This window comes from Grampus griseus, assembly GCF_964374135.1.
Source record: "Grampus griseus genome assembly, chromosome: 7".
NCBI classification, from domain to species: domain Eukaryota; kingdom Metazoa; phylum Chordata; class Mammalia; order Artiodactyla; family Delphinidae; genus Grampus; species Grampus griseus.
The window spans coordinates 670,903-693,930 of NC_139001.1; the positions used below are offsets into that span (position 1 = coordinate 670,903).

A 23,028-nucleotide genomic window follows, 5' to 3' on the forward strand; every position below is an offset into this window, starting at 1 on the left:
AAGCACTTCTCTGTTTTCTGACGTGAGTTTAGTTAAATACGCTGATACTTAAATCACAATCTAGGCAATCGTGTGACACATCGCGATGATTTCAGGCAGCAGGTAAGGCTGCCACCCTCTCGCCCTCTGCACCGTGAAGCCTCGCCATCGCCTCAGGACACAGCCCGCCCTGCGTGTGGCCATCCGACCAAAGACCAACGGAGGGCACAGCGCCCATCCGCGTCTTACTCACGGGTAGAACCTAATTTCCTTCTTAGGTTTTGAGACTCGAAGCAAATCGAGTTGAGTTTGTCTCGAGCGCCCCCCCACCGGGGAGATGCAAGCACCGCTGTTGTGGGAGGTAAGGCGATGTCAGGTGCTAAAGCCCCGAACTTACTGCGTGGGTCTTTTAACTGACCTACCGAGTCCTAACTGGCATTTAGAACAGTATGCAATGGAACAGGAGCTAGCAGCCTCCATCACTTGTAGGAGAGATCAGCTTTCTTTCCGACGCCCACGGCTTGTTCCCTAGCAAGGCGAGGGGTCTGGGGTAGGAAGGAGGGACGTTAAACAGCCAAGAATCTATCTCCTGAGTCGGGAGAGGGGCCTCGGGAGGGCGCTCATCCACACCTGCATTTTCCGGATGGAGCCCAGGCCCAGAGAGGGGAAGACATTCGCTCAGCCTTACCCAGCACGTGGACAGCAGAGCTCAGACCAGACCCCCCCACCCCCGAGAGGGAAAGGGGGCAGCTGACTGCTGTCACCGGTGGGGGGCTTCGGGCACGTGGCCGTTACCTGTCTCGCAGCGAGGTCCCTCGAAGGGCTCTGAACAAAGGCAGGTGAAGTTCCCCACCAGGTCAACACACGACCCTCCGTTCAGGCAGGGGTCAGAGCCGCACTCGTCCACATCTGGGGGCGGCAGAGGTGGGTGCTCGGCTCTGTGCCAGCCCTTGAGCACCTGGCACCCTGCGCCCCTGCTCCCACCCGAGGGCACACTCACCGGTCTCGCAGGCTGCGCCCGTGTAGCCGGCTGCGCACACGCACACCGCGGAGCCGCCCTCCGTCTGGCACCAGCCGCCGTTCTCGCACTCTTTGGCGTCGCATGGAGACTGTGCTACAAGCACAAAGGGGTGGAAGGCCATGGGATCCCCAGCTGGGGTGGCCCCATTGCTGACATCTCGGGCTGCAGCACGCGTGGATCTGGCCGTCTCTGGAGGGCATCGGGCCTTGGGGGACCAGGGCAGTCCCAACCCACCGGCACTGAAAGCTTGTCTGAATGGGGTTTATTTCAGCAGACCTGGGGAGGAGGGAGGGTGTGCCTGTGCCTGGCGGGGGACATGGGGGTGAATGGGACCCAGCTCCCACCCTCCTGGGCAGTGCCCCTGCTAAGATGACTGTGACAGAGCTGTCATCACAGGACAGGGCTCTGGGGCTGAGAGATTCCTCCCAGCTGGGCTGGGGGCACGGCCTGTGACGGAGCCCTGAGGGGGCGCAGGAGGGGCCTGAGTGGTCCGGGGCTGAGGGTCCAGGGTGGGCGAGGCGACACTTCTTGCTGCAAGGACAGCCCTGCAAAGGCCTCGGCCCCCAGTCAGGTGGAAGTGAGCAGGCGGGACCCGCCTTTGTTGGCGCTCTGGCCTGCCCCTCACCCAGGATGCTGGCCTCACCTGGTGGCTGCTGGCAGCAGGTGGGGGGACACTGCCTTCCCCCAGCTATGTCGCCTGTCCTGCTGACAGCTCATTCCAGAAAGGACTCAATACAGGAACCAGACGGGATCCCCAGAGCGGGTGACCCACCCTGGAGTCAGGGTGGGGGGCAGTGGGAGGAAGGAGGCCTGAACCCTGGGAGGTGTGGCGGTGCTTTGGTGGCTGACGGCACACGGTGACCCCCGTCTCTGGGACCCTGACTCCACCAGAGGGCAGGGCTGGGCACGGGTGGGGGAGGGGAGCCTCGGGCCGAGTGGTACCCATGTCCCTGCTGGGCTCTGCCCAGCATCCCTGCTGTCGTGGGCTCTGGGGGCCGAGGTGGGTCCTGAGACCAGAGAGCCTCATGGGGGACTGGGGGCTGGTACCCATGGGTGTTGCCGTGGTGGCCATGAGGAGGCCAAGGCTCAGGGCTCCTGGCTCTGGCCCCAAGCCCTCCCAGGGTCCCACCCGGCCCGGACACGTGTATACACACCAGAGTTAAGGACTTTAAAACACTCCCTGTGGCCGTAAGTCTCCATTAGAAATGGTTTTTCTAGATGGAGACATTGGTGCGGTGGTTACTCGTACACACTCGAGTTAACCAGGTGTTACATGTTTTTCTAAACAACAGTTACACATCAGGAAGCGTATGCATGGGACAGTGTGTCTGGCTGCGCCGGGTGGGGAGCAAGGGTCATCGTGCTTTGATTTTAAGGGGCTCCGTCTGTTGGGCTCCCCTAGTGGCTGCCCACAGTGGCACGGGGGTGGGAGTGGGGCGTCCACCTTCCTTTACCAGGTGGGTGAAGGGCCCAGGGTGAGGGGCCCCAAAGAGGTGCTGCATGAAGGGCAGAGAGTAGAGGCCTGATCAGAAAGCACTGCTTCCAAGAGGCGCGCTCAGCAGTGGGGCGGCAGACGGGCGTGTGGGCTGCAGTTTGGAAGCAACAAGGGGGTCTTCAGAAAGACCCCAACCCACATCTAGGCCGTAAGACCCCCGGGATGGAGAGAAACAGCCTGCACTCCTGCCAGGAGCAGCTGGGGTTCAGGGGTTCAGGGGTGCAGGCCTACGGTGAGACGCGTCCGGAACCAGGCCCTGCCCTGTCCCAAGGCCTCATCCTTGGCTGTGTGCTGTGGTCAGCGCTCCTGTCACGCCCAGGGGGCGGGGCCTCTCCTCTGGAGTCTGGGCTCCTGCGCCCCCTGCGCCCGGGCCTCCCTGGGGCCGGGCCCCCTGCGGCACGCTGACCTGATGCCCCCACCAGGCTAGCCACCACTCCCTGGTCGGGCAGGACCATCCCCGCGGCCCTGCAGCCCCTGGTTCCTCTCACCTGTCTCACAGGTGGGTCCCCCGAAGCCGGCCGGGCACTGGCAGATGAAACTGTTGACGCCGTGCGTGCAGGTCCCGCCGTTCTGACACGGGTGGGAAGCACACTCGTTCACATCTGGAAAACGGGGCAGCCGGGGACTCAGTGGAGGCGCCGCTGGGGAGGACCTGCCGTGGCCCGGGGCGGCGCGGCTGCAGAGCCCGCCCACGTGCTCGCCATCACGGAGCCGCTGTGTCTGGCTCCGCCGGCGGCGCCTCCCGGACGCCACCCACACCACGGGGACAGAGGCCCGCGGCCTCGGGCTCTTGGGGCCGTTGGCTGTGCTGCTGGGTTCCTCCAGGTGGGCGGGGTCCCAGCAGAAACTCACCCAGGTGGCACCTCCTCCCCGTGAAGCCCGAGAGGCAGGAGCAGGTGTAGGAGGGGTTGCCCGTGACGCAGTCGTCGATGCACTTGCCGCCGTTGAGGCAGGGGCGCAGGGTCAGGCACACGGAGGCTGCGGACACAGGGAGGGCAGGGCCGTCAGCCTGGCCCGGGGGCCCTTCTCGGGGGAGGCGCTGCGAGGTCCGCTGCTGCTGGGTCTCCGTTATCCTGAGGACAGGCCTCCCGCAGGGCTCAGCTCATGGGGCCCACCCTCCGCAGAAACAAGGCCACCGAAACCCGCCATGAATGAGCACACCTGGGCAGGTGCGGGGGCATCCCAGGGCTTCAGACCTCCTGTTACTAGGAGGGCCCTGGGAAGAGCTGGCTGGTGTCCAGGAGGGAGGGAGAGAGGGGCACTCCCGGAAGGGCCCTCGGGCCCTGAGCACCACCAAGGCTGTGGGTGCCTTTGAGGACCGTCCCTGCCCCCACCGGTCCACTCACCGAGCCACACCGGCACTCAGGCCGCGTAGTCCGGCTGCCCTGCAGCGGGTGGCGGCTGACTGCCTGAGCCCGTGTCAGGACCAGCCCTTCTCATAAGGTAAACTGCCAGGTGTGGGCGCCCCGCCTCTCAGGTGTGAACCCACCCTCCCTCCCCGGTGCCTCCAGACTGAGGCGCACGAGCTCCATCTCCTGGGTTTGCAGCGTGGGGCGGGGACACGAGGGGGCCGGTCTCCCTGCAACCCCACGGGACTGTGCCCCTCAGGGCCTCCATGCGCGAGAGCTTTGAGGGCCAAGCAGGGCCTCCTCCGTCTGCTCCCCGTAGAGACCTGGGGCGGGAGAGAAGCACCGCCACATGGGAACGGCGTCCCCGGGGAACTGACTGGACCCTCCTCTGAGGACCCCAGTCTGCAGGCTCACAGCCGGCAGCCTCTGTGGGGAGCGTGGACCTACCCACACCTGCACGCACACCTGCACGCACACCTGCATGCACACCTGCACCCATACTCTACCCCTCAACCACAGCCCAAGCCCCTGGCCGCTGGCAAGCGCCAGACCTCTGTGCTGCCCACGCAAAGGTGTGGTGACGGAGTACCGTCCCCGTGCCCCGAACCACCGCGGCTCCGAGCCCGGGCGGGTGTTGCCACTCTGGGGGACGGGGTGCAATCAGTGGCCCCTGGGCTCCTGGCCCTGTGGGCCGCCCCCTCGTTCACACTGGTGAGTGGGTGGGCTCAGGCTCCCCAGGCCTCTCTCCCCAGGGCCCATATCCAGTCCTCGGGGCGGTACACACCTGCCCTCCCCGCCCCCCCCGCACCCACCCCCGGGGTGTGCGCCTGCTCCCCTGGCAGGTCTGGGTGGGCTTCCTTGCGCTGGGTTCATCCCTGGGATGGTGTTCAGGAGAAGCAGCCCCTCTTGGTGGCCTTGGTCCCCATGGGGGTGGGAGGCGATCTCCGGGGGAGGTCCCAGCACTGGCCTCACTGGCTCCAGGTTTGGCCGGGGGAGTGGCACGGCTGAACCCGTCACTTGACACCCTCCCCCCTCCGTTTATAAGCAGGGGTTTCAGGAGGGTCTGTGACCCAGAGCCACACAGCAGGAGAGCCGGGAGCACATCCTTCTGTGGCCAGTCCCGCTGTTTCCACAGGACTCACGCTCGCCCCCGGGGTGGACCCTGCTCCCCTCTGCTCTGTGTTCTGTGCCTGAAGGACCCCGGGCGTCAGAGAGCTCCCTCCTGTCAGGTAGATGTCCAGGTTGTCACACAAGCACCAAGTCCCACCAAGAAGCAAGGCAGCAAAGTGGGTGGGAAGAGGGCCTGCCTCCCAGGTGGTCCTGAGGACGCGGGAGGCCACGCAGGGATACCCAGGATTCCCTGGGTGGGGATGTGACCCCAGCTCCCCCCCTTCACACCCCTTCACACTTCAAACCGTGGTCTCCAGCAAACTCCTTCCCCTCAGCAGAGGCAGGAAGGCCTCCCAGGGGGAGACTGAGGCTCAGGGGTGAGCCCGGGGGAGAGGAGCCGAGGTGGGCGGGGCCGTGCGTCCCCAAGAGGCCCGGGGCTCCCCCTCCCCGCCCCCCGCCATCCCGCCTCCCTAGTCCATGCCCCTCCGCCACCCCAGCCACTCTCTCTGTCCTCTTACTTGTATGGCCGCAGCCCCCCACGCGCACCTGGGCATCATCGATTCTGAACGCCCAGCGCCCGGGCACGCCCACGTTGGTGGTGGTCTCCACGTCCGCCATGTCCGCTGTGCGCGAGCCGGGGATGCTGAAGTAGCGCCGCCCATCACCCGCATTGAAGCCGGCCTGCGGGCGGGTGGGAGAGAGTGGGGGCAGGTGCGGGCTGGGTCCGCAGGTCTCCCTAACGTTCCTGAGACCCACCTCCCGCGGGGGCGGCCTCGTGAGCTGCGGAGTGCTGAAGACTCAGGGGCATCCTCACCGGCCCCCCCCCCACCGCACCCCGTGCGGTCCCCGCCTCCCAGCCACGCCCCACCCTAACCAGCAGCTCCTCCAGCCACGCCCCACCCTAACCAGCAGCTCCTCCAGCTGCTGACCTGGTTGGGCCCTGCCAGCCCTCCCCCCACCCCTTCCCGCCCACTCCTGGGCTCCTGGGCCTCCCCTAGGACCCAGGGCCAGTGTGACCTCAGGAGAAAGCAGAGCACCTGGAGCGGGGGGAGGGGCACTCCCAGGCCCTGGGGGCTCGCAGTTGACCACCCTCCGCACCTGGGATTTTCTGCTGGCCACTGTCCCTCAGGCCACGGGCCAGGCCACCCCAGGCCACAGCGCACACAGAACTCTGTCCCAGCTGCAGCTGGCCCTGTAGGGCCCGCCGTGTGGGTCAGGACAAAGGCGCTTTGGCCGGAGAGTGTTTCTGTGGTTCTGGGCCGGGAGAGGCCCCTGCACAGCACTGGGTGGAGCGGGGCGCGGGGGGCGTCCACCTGCCTCATCAGCTCGTGACAGTCCCAGCCGTGGGGAGCAGGGGCCCCTACCTGGGCCGCGATGCCCCCCAGACCAGCGGCGTCGCCCCCGCTGCTGGCGTGCGTGCCCGTGGTCCACGTGATGGACTCGTAGTTGAAGATGGTAAAGGAGAGCTTGCCGTCGGTGATGAGCACGGTCTGGAACGTGTTGACCTGCCAAGGAGGGGCCTGAGCGGGGCCTGTGCCCCCGTCCCCACCCAAAGACCCCGCCCCACCCACACTGCTGTCGCCCACTGGTCCCTCCTCTGTTTCCCCAGCGAGGTGGTCAGCCACAGGGAGGCCCCGATGACCTCGGCCTCCATCCTCCGCTGTGTCCCCAACGCCCGCCCTGCCCAGTATTATCTGATGCCTGGTGAGCGAGTGAAGCCCACTGAGGGGCTGTGGAGGCCACGGACGCCAGGAGCAGACAGTTTCCTCTGTGGGTCTGGGGGCACAGAGGGTTCATGACTACCTGGCCAAATCCACAAAATCATCTCATGTGAGATGAACAGAAAAGTAAAAGGAGAAAAAGGGGAAAGAAGGAAAGGCAGTTTTCAATCGCTAAGGTTTTTGGTTTTCGTGGAAAATCCTCCATGAAAATATTAGTGGGCAGTGTACACATAAGAGGTGCTATTTCAGAATGGACAAAGCGTGAGATTGTTTAAGAAACGATCGTGGGGCAAATAGGAAGCTCTGAAAAACAATTAAGTTGGAGCCTTATATCCCTTATGAAAATAAACCCCGGAACGAGTAAGGTTGTAAATGAGGCTGTCGTTGGCCTAGAGGAAAACGCAGGCGAATATGGAGAACGTCTAGGGAAGGACTCTTAAGCCTGACATTTGTTAAAACTGCAGAAACCACAAAGGAGGTTTATACATTTGACTACAAGAACTTCCGGATAGAAAAAAGTGTCACGAGATCAAGCTGAATGGCAACGAGTGAAGGGAAAAGTGTGTTTATAACACACACGGCAGAGAAACTGATGATGTCTTTAATTCAAGTAGAACTTCCACGGATCGATAAGAAAAAGGACAGAAAGATTACAGACAAACTGGCAAAGGGTGTGAACAGAAACATCACGATGGAATACAACTGGCCAAGATTCCCCGTTACTAGAAATCAGAGATGCGTAAAGCTGAAAAAACCAGGGCCATTCCTTTCGCGCCTGTGGAGCGGTGCGTTTGGCCGGGGTGCAGGGCTACAGGCGCTTCTGAATGCGGCTTATGCAACTACGAGTGGGCAGTTTTGAGGGGAAATCAGACTTGCGCAGGCAGCGATCTCCCTTCTAGCAACTCATGCCGGGATGATTTCACAAACCACTGGGGGCGATGCAGCGCCCCTCGGGGCACCCCGTGACGGAGGCAGCAGGCCCACCGGAGCGCAAGTGCCGCCACGCCGGGCTGGCACGCAGGCATCGCACATGGGGGCGTCCACGGTGAAAGACGACAGCAGGGGAACCGAGCAGTCTCCTGCAGGAAGGCAAGCTCAGGAGCTGGGACTCAGGACGAGGAGGGCGTGAGGGCTGGAAGGCCCGAGCAGTGGGAAGGTGTGGGGAGGGCCGGACCGCGGCTGGTCAGCAAGGCCAGCGGAGGGGCTTCGCGAGCTATGAGGCCCAGACGTTTGAGGAGGACGAGGACATGCCCGAAGCTTAACCATCACTTTCTGTTGATCGACCTGCCCCTGCAGGTGCCCCCAGGGGAGGGCTTCCCCATCTCCCAGCTCCCAGCCTGGTTTCCACCCCAAACTCAGAATCCCGGTTCCCCGTCTCACAAGGTAATCATTTTGGAACTGACATCTCCGGGTTTGAAAAGAGGAGAACGTTAAGGTTTCCTCTGTCTGCTCAGGAGGGGCCCTGGGCGCCTCCTTCCTCCCAGGCGGAGAAGTAACAGGTAAAATGACTCTGCAGAGGTGAAATTATAACATAAAAAATGATGTAGAACATATAAGAATGAGGAAAGTGCCCACAATACTGTTGAGTGAAAGAAACACTCACAGAACAGCACGTTCCAGGTGGTTCTATTTATTTTTTAACGTGTGGGTCGATTCACAGTAGGACACGTTGAACAGGAGTTGCCTCCTGCTGGTGGGGCTGGAGATTCTTTTTCTCTACTTTTTGTTAAAAAGACATTTTTCTTACAAATTGGCGATAAGAAAAAACAAACAAAACATACAAAATGTTAGTGGGCTATGTGTGAACAAAAGTTCAGGCGTGAAATTTCTTTGTAGTAATGTTTACAGAAAAAGCCCATCTTTCCTGATTTGCTCTCATACTCCTGCTACAGCCCCAGCAGTGACGGTTACTCTCGCAGGGTACCTGCCAACCAGCTGGCTTCTCTTTGGCCTCTTGGGGGCTGCAGGGTTCATCACCACCTGCACGTCCCTCCCCGCCCCGTCCCCACCTGAGCCGCCGCGGCTGGGGACTCCGGGCTCCGCTCAGCACATCTAGGACCGAGCCCGTCTGCCACCCGTGCCCACCCCTCCCGCCCTGTGCCTGCGATGGGAGACCGGGCACCGCCCTCGGGGCTTCCCTCTCCTCCTCAGCCCAGTGTGGTCACACCCACCCTAACTGCTGTGCTGAGCCCTCCAGTCCCTCCAGCTCCAAACCTCCCCCACGTGGCCGAGCCAGGCCCCCAGGCTTGCACAGCATCAGGGAGAGCCCACGTCCTGCTGGCGTGGCGTCCCTGTTACGTGGTCGCTGGTGTCCCCCCTGTTAGAGTGCGCCCCGCGGGAGAGTCATGTCCTGTGCTCTCTGTCTGGGGCCGCCTCCCCAGAGCCCCCAACACTGCCTGCCCCAGACGTGCCCCTAAAGGAACGTGTATTGAATGTGTGGGCACGCCGTCCTGAAAGGCCGCCCGCTCCCCAGTGCTCTTCTCTAGAGAGCCGCCCTCTGTCCCACGCGGTTGTGGCCCGGCACCCCTCGCGGGCCTGGCCGCAGGAGGTGCCGCTCACGCATCTGCTGCCGGAAGCGCTATGCCGCCCTCACTGGGGATCCGCCCGCCACACGGACCACGCTGGCTAAAGTGGTCGGTTATTCTGGACTGGGCGCTGTGGCCGTTTGGCGTCATCAAGGAATAATGTATTAAACGCAATAAACTTCCCATTTAACCCTTTGAGTACTGAACCGTTCCAAACGGAAACCTTCTATCACAGACCGTCTGCGTCCCCCGAGGGAGTGAAGGACGGTGTTGGGGCACCTGGCGTTTCCCTGGACGTGGGTGGTTTCCAGGAGGCCCAGGCTCCATCCTCCCTCCAGCCTGGCCCTGTGACCGTGGGCGAGTGGCTTCCCCCCTGAGCCCAGCTGTCCCCTCTGGGCACGAAGCCCAGAGATTGCGTCTGGCCCACTCAGCAAGCAGGGGGCCCTGGAGGGAGACCCTGGGCCCCAGATGGATGTCCTCCCTTCCCCAGGACAGAACACTCACGGGGGAAGAGGAGCTGCCTCCGAAGAAGGTGACGCGGTACCAGGTGACTATGAAAACCCAGGTGGCAGAGAAGCCTGGGAGCTCGGGGAAGTAGCGCCTGACATCATCTGTGGCCCTGCGCAGCGTGGCTGCGTCGGTGGCCTCCCGGTAGTACACGTCGCCTGCACGCCGGTTGTCCACGTCCGCCCAGAAGGCCGCCACCACGCAGCGGTCCTTGGCGATGGGGAAGGCCACTGGGGTGAACTGAGAAACCTCCTTCAGGAAGGAGACGATCCCGTTGTTGTTCACCTGTCGGGGCAGAAAGCCAGAGAGGGGCCAGATGGGGGCCTCCCCAGCCTCACCCCCTGGGCTGAGCCAGCCTTGGGCAGGGTATTTTCAGGATGGCCTGACAGTTCCTGGTCCCTGATTTGGGATCCCTGGGCCTGCTCCAACCCCTCCCAGACAGGCCGTGGCTCAGGGCACAGGCTCTGACCTGTTTGCTGTACACGGTGCCCTGCACAGTGCCTGGCCCGGGGCTGCCAGCGTGGGGTGGGGATCCCCCAGTGTGGGCCCTGGCTTTGTGCGGTAGGGGGCTCAGACCTGCCCAGTGGCCCCAGCTCCTGGGTCCGACTCCCATCAGGGGCCGCAGGAGGGCAGGGCAGTCCCAGCCTCTGAGCCAGGTCTGGAAGGGTGAGGAGGAGGCGTGCTTGCCGAGCAGGGGTGGGGATGGGCTGGGACCACTGTGGACAGGGGAGGCCGGGAGGGCCTCGAGGACCAGGTGGGGCACCTGTGCTCCGGACCCCAGGTAGTGGAGCCCCAGAAGGCCCCTGAGCACAGGAGGTGGAGCGGCATCTTGTGGTCAGACACAACTGGTTCTAGCGTTGACCCTGCCACTCTCCAGCTATGCAGCCACCAGGCACGTCAGGCTTTGCCTCTCTGTGCGCTGGCTTTCCACCTGCAGGATGGAGCAAACACTCATTCTGGCCTCACGGGGTGCTGGGCAGGGTTGAGTGGACTAACGATCACAGAGTCGGCTCTAGACCGTCACGATTTATCCTGGGAAGACTGTGGTCAGCCCGTGCTTTTAGAAATGACCCTTCGGGTGAGGGCAGGCTCTGTAATCTACACCAACCAAAAAGGCGGATAAATACACCTTTCTTCTTCTTTTTTTATAAGGTTATTTATCTAATTTTTGGCTGCATTGGGTCTTCGCTGCTGCGTGCGGGTTTTCTCTAGTTGCTGAGAGCAGGGGCTACTCTTTGTTGCGGAGCACGGGCTTCTCATTGCAGTTGCTTCTCTTGTTGCGGAGCACGAGCTCTAGGCATGCGGGCTTCAGTAGTTGTGACACATGGGCTTCAGTGGTTGTGGCTCACGGGCTCTAGAGCGCAGGCTCAGTAGTTGTGGCGCAAGGGCTTAGTTGCTCCGCGGCATGTGGGATCTTCCGGGACCAGGGCTCAAACCCGTGCCCCCTACATTGGCAGGTGGATTCTTAACCACTGTGCTACCAGGGAAGCCCAATAGACCTCTCAAAGGCACCAAAGAGTGAAGAAGGGGGCATATTTCAATTCTAAATCTTGGACAAGAAGAGACTGGAGGTGAGCCCAGTACTCAAAGCTCCTTTCCCCCTGAGTGAGTGCATCTGCAGAGGTAGAAGCAACAGCTGTACGACAGACCTATAATTTTTGTAGCCTCATGGAGGGAAAGAGATAAATGCCAAAACTCGGGGCTAGCTCAAGGTAAGGAACCTGATAACCCCCACATTAAGCTGGGACCTCTAAGACCTGCCTCATAATCAGGGTGAACCCAAAGTAAGTGGTCCTTATGCAGATGTACACTCCACCTTCCCTTCACCTGGGCCATCCAGGCACTTTGAGCCTGGAACTTAGATTAAGGTGGAACCCCTAGGTTCCAGGCAGGAGTAAAGAAAAACCCTCCCTGGAGCAAGATGTATCATCTTAGGCCTCAAGTTATTCCTGTAAACATTTGTTCAAATACAAATTCCAGGACACAGTCAAAGATGACCAGGCACACAAGGAAGTGAGACACTGCTGACAGGAATAAGCAGAAATAAGAGAAACATCAGATATTGGAATGATCAGACACAGACTATAAAATAACTAAGTTTACTATGTTCAAAGAAATAAAATGCAAGCTTTAAAATTTCATCAAGAGAATACCCAAAATAATCTTGAAAAAGAAGAACAACACTGGAGGACTTACACTTTCTGATTTCATATCTTATCCCAAAGCTACAGTAATCAAAACAGTGTGGCACTGGCACAAAGACAGACAGATAGATCAATGGAATAGAACAGAGAGCCCAGAAAGAAACCCTTGCGTATATGGTCAGATGATTTTTAACCAGGGTGCTAAGACCATTCAATGGAGAAAGGACAGTCTTTTCAACAAATGGTGTTGGGAAAACTGGATATCCACATGTGAAAGAATAAAGTCAGACCCTTACCTAACACCATTTACAAAAATTAACTGAAATGGATCAAGGGCCTAAATGTAAGAGCTAAAAACATAAAACTCATAGGAAAACATAGGGCAAAAGCTTCACAACAATGGCTTTGGCAATGACACCAAAGGCACAGGCAACGAAAGAAAATATAGACAAACTGGAGTTCATCCAAATGAAAACCTTTTGTGCATCAAAAGACACCTTCAGCAGAGTAAAAAGGTCATCCACACATGGGAGAAAATATTTGCAAATCATATATTTAATAAGGGATTAATAGCCAGAATATATAGTAAACTCCTACAACTCAACAACAACAAAAAGCCAAACAATCTGATTAAAAAAATGGGAAAAGGGCTTGAATAAACGTTTTTCCAAAGAAGACATACAAATGACCAAGCCAATGAAAATATACTCAATGCCACTAATCATTAGAAATGCAAATCAAAGCCACAGTGAGCCACCATGTTACACCCATCAGGATGGCTATTATTTTTTTAAAAAAGCCAGAAAATTACAAGCATTGGTGAGGATGTAGCAAAACTGGAACCCATGTGCACTGTTGGTGGGAATGTAAAATGGTGCAGCCACCGTGGAAAACAGTAGGCAGGCAGTTTCTCAAAAAAACTACAAATAGAATTACCACATGATCCAGTAATTCTACTGCTGGGTATGTATCTGTACTAGTCTGATAGAGCTGCCATAACAAAATGCCACAGACTGAGTGGCTTAAACAACAGAAATGTATTTACCCACAGTCCTGGAGGCTAGAAGTCCTCAAGGAGCCACTAGGGCTGCTTTCTAGTGAGGCCTCTCTTCCTGGTGTGCAGATGGCTGCCTTCTTGCTCTGTCCTCACAGGGCCTTTCCTCTGTGTGCACACGAGGAAGGAGAGAGCTTTCTGGTGTCTCTTCATCTTCTTATTGGATTAGGGTCCCACCCCTGTGACCTCATTTAACCTCAATTACCTCCCTAAAGATCCTATCTCCAAATACAATCACATTTGGGGTTAGGACTTCAGCATATAAATTTTGAGGGGACACAATTTAATCCACAACAATACCAAAAAGAATTAAATGCAGGGTCTTGAAAAGATATTTGTATACCCATGTTCATAGCAGCATTATTCACAACAGCTGAAAGGCGGAAATAACCAAAGTTCCATCAAGGCAGGAATGAATAAGCAAAATAGGATATATGTACGTAATGGAATATTATTAAAAACGGAAGGGAATTCTGACACAGGCTACAACATGGACGAACCTTGAAGACGTTATGCAAAGTGAAACAGCCAGTCACAAAGGGACACATGCTGTGTGATTTCACTTATATGAGGTACCTGGAGTAGTCAAAAATCATAAAGACAGAAAGTAGAATGGTGGTTGCCAAGGGGAAGGGGAATGGGCAAAGTAGTGTTTAATGGATATAGACTTTCAGTTTTGCAAGATGAAAAGAGTTCTGGAGATGTATGGTGGTGATGGCTACACAACATGAATGTCCTTAATGACACTGAATTTACACGTAAACATGGTTAAGATGGTCAATTTTATATTATGTATATTTTCCACAATACAAAATTTTATTAAAAAATCATCAGGGGGGCTTCCCTGGTGGCGCAGTGGTTGAGAGTCCACCTGCCGATGCCGGGGACATGGGTTCGTGCCCTGGTCCGGGAGGATCCCACATGCCGCAGAGCGGCTGGGCCCGTGAGCCATGGCCGCTGGGCCTGCGTGTCTGGAGCCTGTGCTCCGCAACGGGAGAGGCCACAGCAGTGAGAGGCCCACGTACCACAAAAAAAAAAAAAAAAAAAAAAAAAAAATCAGGATTGGAAATTATTTTTTAAAACCCATTTAAAAGAACTAAGTAGAAATTCTAGCACTAAAACCAAATAACAGAAATTAAGAGAATTTCTGTTTAAATTAGACATTTAAGAGCAGGTCCGATGGAACTAAAGAAAGAGTGAGTTAACTGGAACTAGAAGACAGCTCAGAAGGAAAGATCTACAATTTAGAACAGAGACAAAAAGGTGGAAAATGAAGAAAAGATCAGGACTATGGGAAGCAGTAAGACGGCCAAATGTATGACACGGAGCAACAGAAGGCAAAGAGATACAAATGCAATAGTTGGGAAATTTCCAGAACTGCTGAAAGACATCAGATTGTATATTCAATAATCCCAGTGATTCCCTACCTGGAAAAAACAAAAACAAAGCTATAGAAAATAAACGCTGGAAATGCAGAAAGTCAATGACAAGGAGACAATCTTAAAAGGAGAAAACAGATAAATTACCATTAAAGGCATTACAGGTAAACTGACTGCTGACTTCTCATAAGCAACAATGGGAGCCAGAAAAACAGTGGAATTATATATTCAATGTGCTGACAGATACATAAACTGCCAACATAAAGTTTTATACTGAGATAGAATATCCATTACTGCTGAAGGCCAAACAGAGAAAATCCATACAAATAATAACTAACTAACTAACTAAATAAATAAATAGCAGACCCCTATTAAAGAAATTCTAATGGGACTGGGACTGGTGTGGTCTTACAGCTGACCCACACTAAAAGGAAAAAAGGACAAAGAAGTTGTTATGAGGCCACCATCACCCTGATACCAAAACCAGACAAAGGCACTACATAAAAAGAAAATTACAGACCAACATCACTGACGAATATAGATGCAAAGATCCTCAACAAAATACTAGCAAACAGAATCCAACAATACATTAAAAGGATCATACACCATGATCAAGTGGGGTTTATCCCAGGGATGCAAGGATTCTTCAATATGTGCAAATCAATCAATGTGATACACCATATTAACAAACTGAAGGATAAAAACAATATGATCATCTCAATAGAGGCATAAAAAGCTTTTGACAAAATTCAACACCCACTTATGATAAAAACTCTCCAGTAAGTGGGCATAGAGGGAACCTACCTCAACATCATAAAGGCCATATACGACAAACCCACAGCAAACATCATTCTCAATGGTGAAAAACTGAAAGCATTTCCTCTAAGATCAGGAAAAAGACAAGGATGTCCACTCTCACCACTATTATTCAACATAGTTTTGGAAGTCCTAGCCACGGCAATCAGAGAAGAAAAAGAAATAAAAGGAATACAAATCGGAAAAGAAGAAGTCAAACTGTCACTGTTTGCAGGTGACATGATACTATACATAGAGAATCCTAAAGATGCCACCAGAAAACTACTAGAGCTAATCAATGAATTTGGTAAAATTGCAGGATACGAAATTAATGCACAGAAATCTCTTGCTTTCCTATACACTAATGATGAAAAATCTGAAAGAGAAATTAAGGAAACACTCCCATTTACCACTGCAACAAAAAGAATAAAATACCTAGGAATAAACCTACCTAGGGAGACAAAAGACCGGTATGCCGAAAACTGTAAGACACTGATGAAAGAAATTAAAGATGATACCAACAGATGGAGAGATATACCATGTTCTTGGATTGGAAGAATCAATATTGTGAAAATGACCAAAGCAATCTACAGATTCAATGCAATCCCTATAAAATTACCAATGGCATTTTTTACGAAACTAGAACAAATCATCTTAAAATTTGTATGGAGACACAAAAGACCCTGAATAGCCAAAGCAGTCTTGAGGGGAAAAAAACAGACCTGAAGGGATCAGACTCCCTGACTTCAGACTATACTACAAAGCTACAGTAATCAAGACAATATGGTACTGGCACAAAAACAGAAACACAGATCAATGGAACAGGATAGAAAGCCCAGAGATAAACCCACGCACCTATGGTTAACCTATGACAAAGGAGGCAAGGATATACAATGGAGAAAAGACAGTCTCTTCAATAAGTGATGCTGGGAAAACTGGACAGCTACATGTAAAAGAATGAAATTAGAACACTCCCTAACATCATACACAAAAATAAACTCAAAATGGATTAGACACCTAAATGTAAGACCAGGCACTATAAAACTCTTAGAGGAAAACATAGGAAGAACACTCTTTGACATAAATCACAGCAAGATATGTTTTGCTCCACCTCCTAGAGTAATGGAAATAAAAACAAAAATAAACAAATGGGACCTAATGAAACTTCAAAGCTTTTGCACAGCAAAGGAAACCATAAACAAGACGAAAAGACAACTCTCAGAATGGGAGAAAATATTTGCAAATGAATCATTGGCCAAAGGATTAATCTCCAAAATATACAAACAGCTCATACAGCTCAATATTAAAAAAACAAACACCCCAATCCAAAAATGGGCAGAAGACCTAAATAGGCATTTCTCCAAAGAAGACATACAGATGCCAAGAAGCACATGAAAAGCTGCTCAACATCACTAATTATTAGAGAAATGCAAATCAAAACTCCAATGAGGTAACACCTCACACCAGTTAGAATGGGCATCATCAGAAAATCTACAAACAACAAATGCTGGAGAGGGCGTGGAGAAAAGGGAACCCTCTTGCACTGTTGGTGGGAATGTAAATTGATACAGCCACTATGGAGAACAGTACGGAGGTTCCTTAAAAAACTAAAAATAGAACTACCATATGACCCAGCAATCCCATTACTGGGCATATACCCAGAGAAAACCATAATTCAAAAAGACCCAGCAATCCCATTACTGGGCATATACCCAGAGAAAACCATAATTCAAAAAGACACATGCACCCCAATGTTCATTGCAGCACTATTTACAATAGCTAGGTCATGGAAGCAACCTAAATGCCCATCGACAGACGAATGGATAAAGAAGATGTGGTCCATATATACAATGGAATATTACTCAACCATAAAAAGGAACGAAATTGGGTCATTGTAGAGACATGGATGCATCTAGAGACTGTCATACAGAGTGAAGTAAGTCAGAAAGAGAAAAACAAGTATCGTATGTTAAGGCATATATGTGGAACCTAGAAAATGGTACAGATGATCCAGTTTTCAGGGCAGAAATGGAGACACAGATGTAGAGAACAAACGTATGGACACCAAGGGGGGAAGCGGCGGGGCGTGGTGGTGGTGGTGTGATGAAGTGGGAGATTGGGATTGACATGTATACACTGGTGGGTATAAAATGGATGACTAATAAGAAAATAAATAAACATTTTTTTTAAAAAAGGAAAAAAGGACAAAGAAGTTGTTATGGGCTGAATGTTTGTGCCCCCTCCCCTCAATTCATACGTTGAAACCTACTCCTCAGGGTGATGGTATTTGGAAGTGGAGCCTTTGGGAGGTGATTAGCTCATGAGGGTGGAGCCCTCATGAATGAGTTTAGTGACCTTAAAAACGAGACTGCAGGGAGCTCCCTTGCTTCTTCTGACATGTGAGAACGCAGCGAGAAGATGGCCGTCTATGAATCAGGGAGTGGTTCTTCACCATCTACTCTAGATCTGCTGACCCCTTGACCTTGGACTTCCCAGGCTTCAGAACTGTGCGAAATAAACCTCTTTTTTTGTTGTTGCTGTTTAAACCACCTGGTCTATGGCATTTTTGTTACAGCAACCCAAGCAGACTAAAGCAGAAGGCTTGAGAATAAATCTACATGAACATTGACCACATAAATAACGCTTTGTGGAACTGTGCTTAAAAACAGAGAATTAAAATCCATGACGATAATAGCCTGTAAGTTGGGAGAGTATAAATCATGTTAATGTGATTCAAGGCCACTGTATTTTCCAAGAGAAGGACAATGGCATTAATAAACTTACTAGTGAACATTGATAATTAAAAGCACATATCGTACTGTCTAGGATAATCACTGAAAGAACAGAAATAGTGTAGATAGTCCTAACTGATGGGGGGATAAGATGGGATGATTACAGTATTTGACATAAAAGATGGCAAGAAAGGAGAAAAAAAGGAAATATAAAGCCGTGGAACCAACAGCACAAGAAGATAGACTGAAACACAAGTACCTCAGTGATTCACTAAATGGATATGATGTTCCAGTTAAAATATATACTATAAATTAATCAATAAATAAAACGTTAAAATACTATATATAATACCATTCAAATGCTAAGCAAAGGAACCCCGGTATAGTTATATTGTTTTCAGGGAAACTAGACCATAAGGTAGTAAGTATTGTTAGAGATAAATAGGGTTACTTCATAATAATAAAGAAAGATATAACGATTTTGTATTTTTATATACCTAATAAGAAAGGCTCAACATATATAGGTGAAAAACTGACAAAAGAAAATAGGTCAATTTGTGCGATGAACTGGGAGATTGGGATTGACATATATACACTAATATGTATAAAATGGATAACTAATAACCTGCTGTATAAAAAAATAAATGCAATAAAATTCAAAAAAAAAGAAAATAGGTCAATTCATAATCATGGTGGGACATTTCAACACATCTTTGCTAGTAAAATATACACTAGGCAGACAAAAATAATCTGTCAGAATATGGAAAATTTGAACAATGTAAATAATAATTGACCTAATATATAACACAAATATAACATTAAAATTTACCATATACTGACCACATAGCAAGTGTAAACAAATTTCAAATGACTGCAAAAAGTATAGAGTTTGTTCTCTGGCCACAGTGCAATTACACTGAAAATCATAACCCCCAAAAGGCAGAAAATTCCTATGTATATGGAAATTAAGAAATATAAATAACTTTGGACAGAAAGATAACAAAAGTGTTATTTAGCAACAATACGTGAAGGTACGGTGAAAGCAGAACTTAGGAGCAAATTTATGGCCACATTTTACCACCGCATTACTAGAGGTCTATTTATAGCAGTTCCTTTTACCCAAGAAAAAATTACAAGGCAGAATAAAAGGTAGGAGACACAGTTTGAAGAGACACAGCAAATATCAGAACCAGACATGACGGGAGGCTGGAATTATCAGACTGGGAATTTAAAACAACTCTGAGTAATATGCTAAGAGATCTAATGATAAAGTAGACGGCATGCAAGAACAGATGGGCAATGTAATCAGAGAGATGGAAACCCTATGAAACAACAAAAAGAAATGCTAGATATAAAAAGCACTGTAAAAGAAGTAAAGAAAGACTCTGATGGGCTTATTAGTAGACTGGTTACAGCTGAGGAAAGAATCTCTGACCTTGAGGATATTTCAACAGAAACCTTCAAAACTGAAAAGCAAAGAGAATAAAGACTGAAAGAAAAAGAAACACAGAATAAATTATCCAAGGACTGCTGGACAACTATAAAAGGAGAAACATACATGTAGTGAGAATTCCAGAAGGAGAAGAAAGAGGGAAAGGAAGAGAAGAAATATTTGAAACAGTAATAACTGAGAATTTCCTCAAATTAATATTAGACCACAAACCACAGATCTAGGAAGCTCAGAGAATACCAAGAAGGAGAGGTGCTCAAATCTCCTAGGCATATCATTTTCAAATCATGGAAAAATCAAAGATAAAGAAAAAATCTTGAAAGAAGCCAGAGGGAAAAAACACCTTACCTATAGAGGAGCAAAGATAAGAATTATACCTGACTATTCCTCAGAAACAGTGCAAGCAAGAAGAGAGTGGAATGAAATATTTAAAATGTTGAGAGAAAAAACCCACCAACCTAGAATTCTGTACCCTGCAAAATTATCCTCAGTGAAGATAATCCTTAGTGAAGGAGAAATAAAGGCTTTCTCAGACAAACAAAAATTGAGGAAATTTCTTGCCAGTAGACATGCTTTTCAAGGTATGTTCAAAGAAGTTCTTTAGAGAGAAGGAAAATGATATAGATGAGAAATCTGGATCTTCATTAAGAAAGGAAGAGCATAAAAGAAGGAATAAAGTAATAAAGGTAAAATAAAACTTTTATTTTTCTTATTCCTAACTGATCTAACAGATAACAGTTTGTCCAGAATAATAATACCAGCAATGTTTTCAATCATATTATATATGCATATGTACACACACACATATATATGAGATATATATATTATAAAACTATAAGACATTGATGAAAGAAACTGAAGGTGACACAAATGGAAAGATATACTGTGCTTATGAATTGGAAGGACTAATATTGTTAAAATGACTATACAACCTAAGGGAATCTACAGATTCAATGCAATCCCTATCAAAATACCAATGGCATTTTTCCACAGAACTAGATCACATAATTCTAAAATTTGTATGGAAACACATAAGACTGTGAATAACCAAAACAATCTTGAGAAAGAAGAACAAAGCTAGAGGTATCACACTCCCTGATTTCAAATTATACTACAAAGCTATAGTAATCAAATAGTATGGCACTGGCACAAAAACAGACACATAGGTCAATGGAACAGAATGGGGACACCATAAATAAATTTGCTTACATATGGTCAGTTAATATACAACAGAGGAGGAAAGAATATACTATGGGGAGAAAGACAGCTTCTTCAAGAAATGGTGTTGGGAAAACTGGACAGATATATGCAAAAGAATCAAACTGGACTACTTTCTCACACCATATAAAATAATAAACTCAAAATGAACTACAGACTTAAATGGTGGGGAGAGATAAACTGGGAGATTGGGATTGATATATACATGCTACTATATATAAAATAGATAACTAATAAGGACCTACTGCATAGTACAGGGAACTCTACTCAATACTCTGTAATGACCTATATGGGAAAAGAATCTAAAAAAGAGTGGATATATGTATATGTATAGTTGATTCACTTTGCTGTACACCTGAAACTAACACAACATTGTAAATCAACTATACTCCAATAAAAATTATATAAAAAAGACTTAAATATAAGACCTGAGGGACTTCCCTGGTGGCATAGTGGTTAAGAATCCGCCTGCCAGGGCTTCCCTGGTGGTGCAGTGGTTGAGAGTCCGCCTGCTGATGCAGGGGACACGGGTTCGTGCCCCAGGCTGGGGAGATCCCACATGCCGCGGAGCGGCTAGGCCCGTGAGCCATGGCCGCTGAGCCTGCACGTCTGGAGCCTGTGCTCTGCAACGGGAGAGGCCACAACAGTGAGAGGCCCACGTACCGCAAAAAAAAAAAAGAAAGAATCCGCCTGCCAATGCAGGGGACATGGGTCCGAGCCCTGGTCCGGGAAGATGCCACAAGCCACGGAGCAACTAAGCCCGTGTGCCACAACTACTGAGCCTGCACTCTGGAGCTCCTGAGCCACAACTACTGAGCCTGCATGCCACAACTACTGAAGCCCGAGCTCCTAGAGCCCATGCTCCACAACAAGAGAAGCCACCGCAATGAGAAGCCTTCGCACTGCAACGAAGAGTAGCCCCCGCTCGCTGCAACTAGAGAAAGCCCACGTGCAGCAACGAAGACCCAACACAGCCCCCCCCCCAAAAAAAGACCTGAAACCATAAAACTCCTAGAAGAAAACACTGGCGGTACACTTTTTGACATCAGTTTTAGAAATTTTTTTTTTGGATCTGTCTTCTCAGGCAAGGGAAACAAAAGCAAAAATAAACAAATGGGACTTAAACTAAAAAGCTTTTGCACAGCAAAAGAAACTATCAACAGAATGAAAAGGCAGCTTACTAAATGGGAGAAGATATTTTCAAATTATATATCCAAGAAGGGGTTAGTATCCTAAATATACAAAGATCTCATACAACTCAACATTAAAAAAACTCAAACAAACAAAAAAGATTAAAAATGGGCAGAGAACCTGAATAGATTTTTTTCCAAAGAAGACATACAGATGGCCAACAGACACATGAAAAGATGTTCAACTTCACATCATCAAAGAAACTCAAATTAAAACCACAATGAGGTATCACCTCACACGCATCGGAATGGCTATTGTCAAAAACACAAATAAAAAATGTTGGTGAGGGTGTGGAGAAAAGGGAACCCTTGTGCACTGTTGGTGGGAGTGTAAATTGGTGCAGCTACTATGGAGAACAGTATGGAGGTTCCTCAAAAAATTAAAAATAGAACCACCAGCAATTCCACTTCTGGATATTTTCCCAAAGAAAACAAAAACACTAATTTGAAAAGATATATACACCCCTATGTTCACAGCTGCAGTATTTACAATAGGCAAGACATGGAAGCAAACTTAGTGTCCATTGATAGATGAATGGATAAAGAAGAAGTGGGATATATATGTATATGTATGTGTGTGTGTGTGTGTGTGTGTATACATATATATATAATGGAATATTACTCAGCCATAAAAAAGAATGAAATCTTGCCATTTGTGACAACATGGATGGACCTAGAGGGTATTATGCTAAGTGAAGTAAGTCAGAGAAAGACAAATACTGTATGATTTTACTTATATGTGGAATCTAAAAAACAAACAAATGAACGAACATAACAAATCAGAACTCGTAGGGAACAAACAGGTGGTTGCCAGAGGGGAGGAGGGGTGGGACAGTGAGTGAAACAGGTGAGGGACACTCAGAGGAGGTACAAACTTCAGTTGCAAAATAATGCGTCACAGGATGGAATGTACAGCATGGGGACTGTAATAACTTGTGTGGCGACAGACGGCGACTAGGTCAGTCGTAATTCAACTAAGAAACCAAGAGCCAGAAAAGAGCGGAAGACAAAAGGAGGAACAAAGAGCAAAGGCAACAAATGGAAAACAGTCACAAGTGTTGTAGACATTAATCCAACCATATCAGTAATCACTCTGAACATCAATCGTCTAAATGCGCCAATGGAAAGACAGAGATTGTCAGAGTGGATCAAAACACAAGACCCACCTATAAGCTGCCTACAAGAGACTCACTTTAAATATAAAGACGCATATAGATGAAAGGTAAATGGATGGGGGAAGACATATCACGCTAACACTAATCAAAAGAAAGCAAGGGCTTCCCTGGTGGCGCAGTGGTTGAGAGTCCGCCTGCCGATGCAGGGGACACGGGTTCGTGCCCCGGTCCGGGAGGATCCCGC

The 23,028-nt window shown here is 50.2% G+C and overlaps 1 protein-coding gene across 1 annotated transcript in view; it reads right to left on the reverse strand.

Moving 5' to 3' along the window:
• The window catches only part of SNED1 (sushi, nidogen and EGF like domains 1), a gene marked incomplete at its 5' end in the record, with an annotated part of 90,923 nt that overhangs the window by 47,631 nt on the left and 20,264 nt on the right, over positions 1 to 23,028 (reverse strand). Inside the window, 7 exons of the mRNA XM_082658233.1 lie at positions 775 to 888; positions 980 to 1,093; positions 2,984 to 3,097; positions 3,348 to 3,473; positions 5,473 to 5,635; positions 6,319 to 6,459; positions 9,705 to 9,992. Of these exons, the coding sequence (XP_082514359.1) occupies positions 775 to 888; positions 980 to 1,093; positions 2,984 to 3,097; positions 3,348 to 3,473; positions 5,473 to 5,635; positions 6,319 to 6,459; positions 9,705 to 9,992 (1,060 nt within the window). The remainder of the gene's footprint in view (positions 1 to 774; positions 889 to 979; positions 1,094 to 2,983; positions 3,098 to 3,347; positions 3,474 to 5,472; positions 5,636 to 6,318; positions 6,460 to 9,704; positions 9,993 to 23,028) is intronic.